This window comes from Rhincodon typus, chromosome 7 (assembly GCF_021869965.1).
Source record: "Rhincodon typus isolate 14 chromosome 7, sRhiTyp1.1, whole genome shotgun sequence".
Taxonomy (NCBI): Eukaryota; Metazoa; Chordata; class Chondrichthyes; order Orectolobiformes; family Rhincodontidae; genus Rhincodon; species Rhincodon typus.
In genome coordinates this window covers 41312968-41323814 of record NC_063338.1, presented here as the reverse complement: position 1 = coordinate 41323814, position 10847 = coordinate 41312968, and the positions used below count along the sequence as shown (strand labels likewise).

At 37.9% G+C, this 10847-nt stretch overlaps 1 protein-coding gene across 1 annotated transcript in view; it reads left to right on the top strand.

Annotated features, from left to right (window-relative positions):
* The window catches only part of agps (alkylglycerone phosphate synthase), a 198260-nt gene that overhangs the window by 4941 nt on the left and 182472 nt on the right, over positions 1-10847 (top strand). The window contains exons 2-5 of the mRNA XM_048598842.1: positions 3589-3679; positions 4055-4175; positions 4262-4336; positions 4602-4673. Of these exons, the coding sequence (XP_048454799.1) occupies positions 3605-3679; positions 4055-4175; positions 4262-4336; positions 4602-4673 (343 nt within the window). The 5' untranslated portion in view covers positions 3589-3604. The remainder of the gene's footprint in view (positions 1-3588; positions 3680-4054; positions 4176-4261; positions 4337-4601; positions 4674-10847) is intronic.

Below are 10847 nucleotides of genomic sequence, written 5' to 3'. Positions count from 1 at the left end.
CCACACACCCTCTCACGCACAACCACACACCCTCTCACCCTCACAGTTTTTCTCAGTTTGCAGATTGTATGCTTTCTTGGCATCTTTGATTAAATGCTAGCACATTTAGTTCAGTCTAGGTAACATTTTCAAGAACCATAATGCTGCTTGCAGACAATCCCTGTGATTTTCAAATTCCATTAGGTGTAGCTGTAAATAGAGATGAAATCCTCTCTTAACCTTTCAGTGGCTTTATTATGTTCTTGTTCTTTAGAATCAAAAGTTAGTGTTTGCTTTAAATCAGTCTTTGAATCTCACTTTGTTCAGGGTTTAACTCTGGATCTTCATTCTTTGTCATGACTTATTTGTTTATGTCCAGATCTTTTTAACAAATCTCAACCAGTAAAACAACTGATTCGTTCTCCTCCTGTTTAAATGCAGGATATATTTTTCCTCTGATATTTTAGGAATTTCCTTCAGTCCATGTTGATGATCAATCAGAAAATCCTGATTATGTTTCTACCCAATTTCCAGGTTATTTTAACTTTTCCTCACTCAGCATGAACCTTTATTCGGTTCTTACCTCATGAACAACTATTCAATTACTCTGAAGGTTTAATTTACGGTTTAGAACTGAAATGTTTCCTTGTTCCACAGTAACAGCATTAGTTACAGACAGCTCATTTTGTTGTAGAAAACTGTCTTCCTTTGTTTCTCCATCAGCCTGGAGTGCTGCTGTTATATTCTGCTTTGACACTTGTGCCTTGTGTTCTACTAGCAAATTTCATTCAGAGTGAAAATTCAGTTCGAGTTATTGAGTCATCAAGATGTACAGCATGGAAACAGACCCTGTGGTCCAACTCGTTCATGCCAACCAGATATCCTAAATAAGTTTAGTCCCATTTGCCAGCATTTGGCCGATGTCCCTCTAAACCCCTCCTGTTCATATACCTATCCAGATGCCTTTTAAATGTTGTAATTCTACCACTTCCTCTGGCAGCTCATTCCAAACATGCACATGTGTGAAAAGGTTGCCCTTAAGTCCTTTTTAAATCTTTCCCTCTCACCTTAAACCTATGCCCTCTGCTTTTGGACTGCCCACTCAGGGGAAAAGACCTTGTCTATTTACCCTATCCATGTCCCTCATCAATTTATAAACTTCAGCCTCCAACACTGCAGGGAAAATAGCCCCAGCCCTATTCAGCCTCTGTCTATAGCTCAAACCCTGCAAACCTAGCAACATCCTTGTAAATCATTTTTCTGAACCCTTTCAAGTTTCACAACATCCTTCCTATAGCAGGAAGACCAGAATTGCCTGCAGTATTCTAAAAGTGGGTTAACCAATGTCCTGTACAGCTGCAACATGACCTCCCAGCTCCTGTACTCATTGCACTGACCAAGCGTACCAAACGCCACCTTCACTACCCCGTCTACCTGCGACTCCACTTTCACAGAACTATGAACCTGCACTCCAAGGTCTCTTTGTTCAGCGACACTCCCCAGGACCTTACTATTAAGTGTACAAGTCCTGCCCTGATTTGCCTTTCCAAAATGAAGCACCTCACATTTATCTAAATTAAACTCCACTTGCAACTCTTTGGCCCATCTGCCCATCTGATCAAGATCCCGTTGTACTCTGAGGTAACCTCCTCCGCTGTCCCCTACACCTCCACTTTTGGTGTCACCTGCAAACTTTTTAACCATACCTCCTATGTTCACATCCAAATCATTTATTATAAATGTTGAAAAGCAGTGGACACAGCCCTGATCCTTGTGGCACACAATTAGTCACAGGCCTCCAGTCTGAAAAGCAGTCCTCCACCACCATCTTCTATATTTCTTCCTTCGACCCAGTTTTGTATCCAAATGTCATGTTCTCCCTGTATTCTGAGAGATCTAACCTTGCTAACCAGTCTACCTTGTCGAATGCCTTACTGAAGTCCATATAGATTTTGTCCACCGCTCAGTGGTTAGCACTGCTGCCTCACAGCACCGGGGACCCGGGTTCGATTCCAGCCTCAGGCAACTGTCTGTGTGGAGTTTGCACGTTGTCCCTGTGTCTGCATGGATTTCCTCTGCGTTCCTTCCAGTGTCCAAAGATGTGTAGGTTAAGGTGGATTGGCCATGTTAAATTGCCCATAGTGTCCAGGGATGTCTAGGTTAGGTGGATTAGCCTCGGAAAATGCAGGGTTACAGAGATAGGGTAGGGGGTGTGTTTTGGTATGGACTTGTTGGGCCAAATGACCTGTTTTCACACTAGGGTTTCTGTGATTCCTGTTACTACTTCATAAAAATCAATTCAGTGAGACGCAATTTCCCAGGCTGTTTTTCTGTGACTTTAGTATCTTTTTAATCGAAAATGTTAGCTTATGGATCTTTCGGATGCTCTTGAGTGAATCTAATGTCTTTTTTCCAACAGATTCAGGAACAGGCATACGTTGTTGCAAGTCCATTGATCTTGCTGATCTGTCCTGATCTTTAGCAACTTAAGTTAATTTTGTCGAATCATCTGGAGGGGTTACAGTTTCCAGCTAGGTTCTTTCTCCAAGAGATGGTCAATAACGTTAATAGACAATTTTGACACTGCTCCCAGAATAATAGAACAAAGCACAATTTACAAATTCATCCCACACACACACTAAACCTATTTCATCAAAGCTCTGCATCATTACGCTTCCATTTTGGGGAATTTTCTCGAGATAAATCCATGTCATTTGTGACTGAAGTACAATATTAAGTTATTATTGTTATACAAGATTTATTTTATCTTTCTTCCCTTTGTAAATAATGTACAAATCTCAAGTAGATTATGAAAGTGTTCACTCTTGAGACCTTTGCTCATTCCAAATTCCATAATTGTTCCTTTCAAGTTCACCAAAAATAAGGCCCACAACATTCTGGACCTCTGAGGTGAAGAATGTGAAATGACCATTTTGCTCTTTCAAATAAGTGATTATTTTTTTCCAACTTCCTTTTGGAATTTTTTTCCAATGAGGTAATTGTGAGAAATACTGCGACAAAATTCAGTGTACACTTTCATAATGAATAATTGATCAATCTGGTCCTTTAACAATTTCAAAATGAACAGAGGAAGGATGCCAATATCATTTTCTGATTGAACTATTATGACGTTTTTCTGCTTTGACATTTTACAGTTTAAATCCTCAACATGAATGTGGACATGAGTTAAACTTAAATTTATTCAAAATTGTCAAATTTATTTAAAATTTGCATTCTTTTAAACTGTTTTTGACAGAGAAGATAATGAACTTTGACATTCAATATTGAATATTTCAATTTGTAAACTGTTAATTTACTTTTGAAGCATACCAAAGAATTTCTAAATTACACTTTTCAGTTTTATGATGTTTACTTGCTCTAGAGAGAGAAATTAGTATTAGAATATATGGATCTTCCAAACCTGTTAAAAATACAATTTTTGAAAATATCGGTGTTGTAAGTTTGTAAGTACTAAATTACTGTAAGCGGTTTTCATTTCACTGCTTCCGGATTCTTCTGCTGAACAGAAAGCTTTTGAGTCGAAATAGTGACCTGTAAAAATACATCACTATGTTCAAAGAAACTGATATTTGATAATTTCTTGTTCAGGTATCGACTTAGTGGTATGGTGCTGCCAGCTTTGAAAGAATGGATGGAGAAATTTTTTGGAGCTAGTTTGGAGCACAGGACTACCCCAAGGGTAAGAAACTTGCAGACAATAGTTCTTTGACATTTCTTTGATATTTTGCTTCCTTTAATGTTAGCAAAAAATTCTACATAATTTGTTTAAACTGAGAAAGTGAGATAAATGCCCAGCTCCAGTTCTAGTTTTCTTTTTCTCGAACGACATGTCAGTGCTCGTATGACAGTCCAATTTATTCCAGTGAACTTTGAGTGCTTGAGTAAGAAAATTAGAAGTAAATTTTTGGCCCTTCAATTTGGGGAAAAAAATTGCATTCATTCTTTCACTGACATCCTCGCACTTTGATAAGGATGCTAACTTAATAGACTGCTCTCTTACAGTTGGGCAAAGATTTGTAGAAGCTAATGATCCTTTTTGTTTTAAACTTTGAAGACCACACCAAACTTGGAAGATCTCCCAGTGCCCATTCTAAATGAAGACTGTTTGAAGGAAATAAAAGACTTGGGTATTCCATTTTCACACGATCCAGAGGACAGGTTAATGAGGTCCCATGGTAAGAAGTTTGAACCTCTTTAAATACAGGTATATAACATTCAAAACTATTTTGTGATCAACCGATGCACTTTGTTTTTAATGCAGGCCATTGCTTACATGAGATTTTTGCTTTACGTGAAGGCAAAGTTGAACGAATTCCAGATGTTGTAATCTGGCCAAGTAAGTGTAATTATTTGTTTCTTTTGCCAATGTTTTCTTTTTAACTGGCATTTGGTTAGCTAAATATGTAGTGAACGTATATTTTCTTTGTTTAGAGAATTCTAAGTATTTGTCGGAAGTGTAGTTCTTTCAAATTACATGTGAAACTGTTGCAGATGTATCTTGCTAGATTTCATATAACCTGAGTAACTAATTGCAGCCAAAAGTGTTGCATCTTCTACCATAGATAGCACGTTCTTGCAACCAAAATTATTTTGTATTACAGACTGTCATTCTGATGTGGTTAAGATTGTACAACTGGCTTCCAAACACAATATTTGCATCATTCCGTTTGGTGGTAAGTATTTTTAATTGTATGAGTTGGTTTTAAATACTTGATTATAATTTCAAGTTCTATTCTACTCCAGTTTACTTCATTGCTCTGCATTAACTGAGCCACAATAGAATCAAATTTACAAAATTTCCATTTACTAAAGAGAAATTGATTTCCATCAAGTTTTTTTGAGAAGTCTATTTTCATCCAGCTTTTCAACATATAACTATAGAGCCCGAAGAAATGTGAACTAGAATGTGTTATCCAAACATCTAACTTCGATTCCAGCCTCAGGTGACTTGTCTGCACATTCTCCCCGTGTCTGCATGGGTTTCCTCCGGGTACTGTGGTTTCCTCCCACAGTCCAAAGATGCACAGGCTAGGTGAATTGGTCGTGCTGAATTGCCCATAGTGCCCAGGGATGTTTAGGTTAGGTGGATTGGACAAGGAGAATGGGTCTGAGTGGGATGCTCTTCAGAGGGGCAGTGTGGACTTGTTGGGCCGAATGGCCTGTTTCCACACGGTAGGGATTCTATGATTCTATGAACTTACATTTTGTTTTGCCAATTTCAAATGTCAGTTAGAGGCAGAAAAAAATCACTTAAATTTTAGAGAGCGACATAATGGTCATATCAATGCGTTAGTTATCTAGATGCCCAGATTAATGCTCTGAGGATGAGAGTTCAAATTGCAGGATAGTGGCCAGTAGAATTTAAGAAATTAAGTAGAATTGAAAGTTAGTCTCAGTAACGGTAAACATGAAACTTACATAGTTTGTTGTAAAAATCCATCTGGTTTACTCATTTCCCTTATAAGGAAGGAAATCTGTCCTTACCTGGTCTGACCTACATGTGACTTGAGACTCTCAGCAATGTGGTTGACGCTTAACTGACCCAACAAGGTCAAAGCGCAACCAATGATCTTGGCAGCAATTTCCATATCCCAGGAAAGGATAAAGAAAGAAAAAAAGATTTTATACTCTTCAGTTGCACTTGGAATATGGAACTTTCACTGGTTGATCTTAGCATGCCTATGTAAACACTTTCCATTCACATCTGGGAAACTGGAGAGTTCATATAATTAAACGTCTTGAAGTTTCAGTATTTTGAAGGCGGTCAATATATCTATGCTTTCATTGTACATGAAAGTACAACTGTGGTTTGCAACGGAGTTGAAACTTCCCACTATTTTAAGCAGGTTGAAATAAATACCTCCGCTAATGCTGTAACTTCATTTGCATTCTTCATGATTACCATAACTTTCCTATTGGGAAGGCACATTTAAATTGTCAACATATTTCAGGTGATGAAATTAACCATTTGTTTTCTTCACTGTTCATGCTGCAAGTACTACTGCAAAAGTACATGAAATTCATACATGATTTTTACAAGTCTGCTCAGGACCTTGCATTCTAAAAAGAAAAACAATATTTTTGTTCGTATCTGTTTTGGTATTCTTGTATTTAGGTTTATTTGAAAACACAAGCTTTTGGAGTCTTGCTCCTTCTTCAAGTGACAGTGAGAGAGGTATTATCAGACGCACAGTTTATAAGTAAAAGATCAAAGGGTCACACCACCGATGAGGATATTTTAAACAAACCTAAGATGCTGTTAAATCTTTAATCAGTTAGAAGGTTTTAATATAATGATATGTGTATGTAAATCCTGAATTCCTTCGAAGTCGCTGTCCTGAGAGTGCTAAAGGTTTTATCAGTGTAAAGAAGAGGTGACATTTTAGGTCAGGCAATGCATATTAGGTGTAGGGCCTTGTTTAGAATCTTTGTTTTGGTTTGGAGTCAGACTGATTTTATTTCTAAAGCAGGAATTTATGAAATGACACATTAACTCTATACTACTTGTGTGCTTTTTGAACAAAATAGAAAGTTTCTGCAAGTTGAAATTCAGTCCATAGATTCACGTGCGCATGAGGGAGAAAGTTGGGGGGAATGGAGGTGGTGTCCTGGAGCGAGAGAGGGGGACTGTGTGTGTGTGTGTGTGTGTGTGTGTGAGAGTGAGGGGGGACTGTGTGCGCGTGAGAGTGAGTGAGTGAGTGAGGGGGGACTGTGTGCGCGCGCGAGCACGCTCTCTCTCTGTCTCTCCCTTTCTCTCTCTCTCTCACTGCCCCTCTTGCGTACGCGCACCTGCACCCGCAGCCACGGATCTAAGAGGTGGATTTGTATTTGCAGATACATTCTATTTTGTTCAAAAAGTACACAATTGGTAGACGATGTGTTGTTTTAAAAACTCCTAGTTTAGAAATGAAACCAGTCTGAGTCCAAAGCAAAACACAAACAGATTCTAAACAAGGCTCATGACTAACATGCACTGCCTAACCTAAAATGTCACCTCTTCTTGACACTGATAAAACCTTTAGTGTTCTCAGGACAGTGGATTCAAAGGAATTCAGGGATTTACATATACATATTAATCAATTAAAGCCTTTTAACTGATTAAAGATTTAACAGCATCTTAGGTTTGTTTAATACATTCTCATCAGAGGCATGACCCTTTGATCTTTTACTTATAAATCTGTGTCTGATACTACCTCACTTTTTCTTCAGGTGGTTAGTAAGAAAGGTGCTGAAAGCTCGTGTTTTCGAATAAACCTGTTGGTCTATAATCTGGTATCATGTGATTTCTGACCTTGTCCACCCCAGTCCAATACTGGCACCTCCACATCATACTTTCATTTAGTGTTTGTATTTGTTCAACTGTACAGTTTGGCTTGGAGAAAATTACAGGATGTGTTCTTTGGTTTAGAAAAAAAAAAGACATTGGCTGCTTAACTTGAATTGTACAAGATGTAATATAACACAAAATTGTAGATACTCCAAATCTGAAACAAAAAGCAAAATTGGTGAAACTCAACAGGTTTGGCAGCTTCTGTGGAGGGAAAAGAGTTAATATTGAGTCTAGTGATCCTCCTTCAGAGCATGTAATGTTGATTGGTAGCACCACAGATTATTTTTCAGAGCTTATGTTGTGCTGTTCACAATATAAAAGTTTTGGATGAGGAAACTAAATGTAATATCTTCAGTTGGCAGATGAGACAGGGCTGGGTGGAAGAGTGAATTGTGAGGACGATAAAGAGATGCTTCGTTGTGATTTGGGCATGTTGACAAAGCAAGCAAATGATGTTTAGTGTCGACTGATGTGCATTAGCTTTGATAGGGAAAAAAAAGGGCAGATTATTATCTGAACAGTATAGATTGGGAAAGCGGATGGTGCAATGAGACCTGGGTGTCCTTGTACACCAGTCACTGAAGGTAAGCATGCAGGTACAGCAGGCAGTGAAGAAGGCAAATTGTATGTTGGCCTTCATTGTGAGAGGATTATGATACAGGAAAAGAGATGGCTTGCTGCAGTTGTACAGGGCCTTAGTGAAACCACACGGAGTATTCTGTGCTGATCTTGACCTTATTTGAGGACGTATGTTCTGGCTGTGGAGAGAGTGCAGCAAAGGTTTACCAGACTGATTCTTGGGACAGCATGACTGATGTATGACGAGAGACTGTATCGGCTAGGGCTATGTTCGCTGACGTTCAAAAGAGTGAGGTGCGGATCTTGCAGAAATCTGTAAAATTTTAACAGAGCGAGACAGGATAAACACGCGAAGGATACTCTTGATGACTGGGGAGTCTGGAACCAGGAATCACAGTTTAAGGATACGAGATTGGCTATTTAGGACTGAGATGAGGAGAAATTTCTTCATTCATAGGGTATTGTGACTGTGGAATTCTCTGCCACATGTTTTCAAGAAGGAATTACATATAGCTCCTGGGGCTAAAGGGATCAAAGCGTATGGGGAGAAAGCAAGACCGGGGTCTTGAATTGGCTGATCATCAGTGATCATATCGAATAGCAGAGTAGGCTTGAATGGCTCAATCTTGCTACTATTCTTTTCTATGTTTGACATGTTTTATGCGGTATACCCTGTTGTGTTAAAGTGTACATTTTAAGTAAGTGGCTGGGAGTGTTATGCTATTAATGCTAAGAACTTGCAAGTCTGTTCACAATGTGAATCATACTATTCATGGGGAGCTGAAAAGAAAAGATGAAGTGCAAAGCTATATTGGCAGAAGATAAGGAAGAAAACAGAATGAGAGAGAAGTTGACTAAGCGAGAAATTGAAAAGAAATGGAATAGAAAAACAATAAAAAGAACAAAAATTCAGGCTCATTACGGAGATCAAAGTCGGAAAGTGAGACTATGGTGATATTCTTAAAGTAGTGGCAGCAGTGGCTTCTTCTGCCATAAACCTATATAGTAATGTGGATTTATTTAACAATACTGATCAAGACTTTTCTTAAAAAAAACAGTTTGAGATTCTAAGGTAAATTTATATTGCATCATTGCTGTTGAGTTCCTAAGCAGGGAATTGATGCAGCTGGCTGCAAGCCAAATACAAAACAGCCAGCCCTCGTTAAAAGCAGCAGCCACTTTGAGAGACCACTAAAACGGGTCTTCCTGGCAGTCATTCTCGGTGAGTCCCCTGTGGCTTTCCATTTTGTGTTAAATAGTTTTATCTGCTGTATATTGGCACTTGGGTTATTGGTAAGCATTTAATTATAAAACTTCTCTGTGTGAGCTCTGCGCTTCAGGAAACCAACAGTGTTATTGCACATCATACCCAACACTAAATTTGTTAAATTCATGACTTCACAATTCACAAGGATAAACATGATACCCTTTTTGTGTTTATCAGAACCATAGTTGCATGTATTAGGCCATGCACTAAAGTATCATATTTCCTCTCACAACAGCCAGATAAAGTGCAGGTTCGGATCTCTGCTTTTGCTCATAAAACCAAGTTTTTATTTTGACTTTTGTCCCTAGGCTGTAGGTTACTGTGGAAATACCACATTAATTGCAAGTTATCCTGAGAATATAACAGTACGCTGTCTTCTAATGTTGTTTTCCTTGTGGTTTTATGGTGCTCACATAGTGTTGTTGGGCAAGGAATGGTAGAATTTCAGTCGAATAGAGATGAAAGTATAGTGGGATTTAGGCCAGGTAGGGTAGTGTATTGTAGTAATTTGTGGCTTTTTACACTTTCTTAGAGCTAATGTGGATCATGAGTGTTTTGTTTCTCTCTGCCAAATTCAAACTAGCCAATTCCACAAATACTTGGCTTTGAGTTTGAAGGATTAATGTAAATGTTGCACAGGAAAAGAAGATGCCTGAAAATGTTAGCTTCCTCCAAATAGTCTGCTTAATTTTAATCTATAGCTGTGCAACAAACATCACAGGAATTTTGAGGTCAGGATTTCTCTTCAGAAAGTACACTCCCCTACTTAACAAAGTGTGAGAGATATTAAGGTTTGTTTCAGTTGTAACAGAGTTGGGAGACAATTTATCATTTTTACTGAGATTAGCAAACAATATAATTCAAGTGGAATAGTATATTTTGTGGCAAATGCTAACAAAAGATTGATTAGTAAATCTAATAGAATCCAGTTTGATATTATTTAAAACTATTCAAGAATATTTGAGAATAAAATATCTAAGCGTCTAAGAGTAGAATATTCATCAACATTTAAAGTTTTACTTTAAAGCTCTGAGTAAGAAAGATATCTTCTCCCAGTGGGAAGAAGTATATTTTCAAAAGTATGATTTGAGGGTCCCTAACACATCCAAAATTTCAATTGAAATGTCTTATTTTTATATTATTTGAATCACTCCTGCTATGTAAATGTGGATTCTGTATCCGTTCCTCTAATTTTTGTGATGGTATGTCATTTAACATTAGTCTGTCATGATTTGGTGAAGATTCATTTGTGAAGTTGCGAGCTTTTATCTCATCAATTTATTTGAGGTTTTGTACTTAGATCTAGAGATTCATCTCTCCCCTACTCTTTGTGTTAAAATAATCCTTTGTTAAATATTTATCAGTGAAGATGTTTCATTTCTCTGCCTTTGTTGTCTTGACCTGATTTTTGTTGGTATTCATATGATAACTGATGAGAATGGCAAAGATCCTTGCTGGTTCCAGTGTTCCTCCCGTATTTAACATTTCATTTGCATGCTCAGGTGTGATGTTGCCATGTATCTGACTTTCTTGTTTTCTGTACTGAGTACTAATTTAATTAATGGCATCCATGTTTTCTCCACGTTCCCTTCTAGGGATAGCTTTTCCTGTTAGCTGCAATAGTGTACTTTTATGTGAATCTTTTATATTTAGATATTTTTAACATTGATT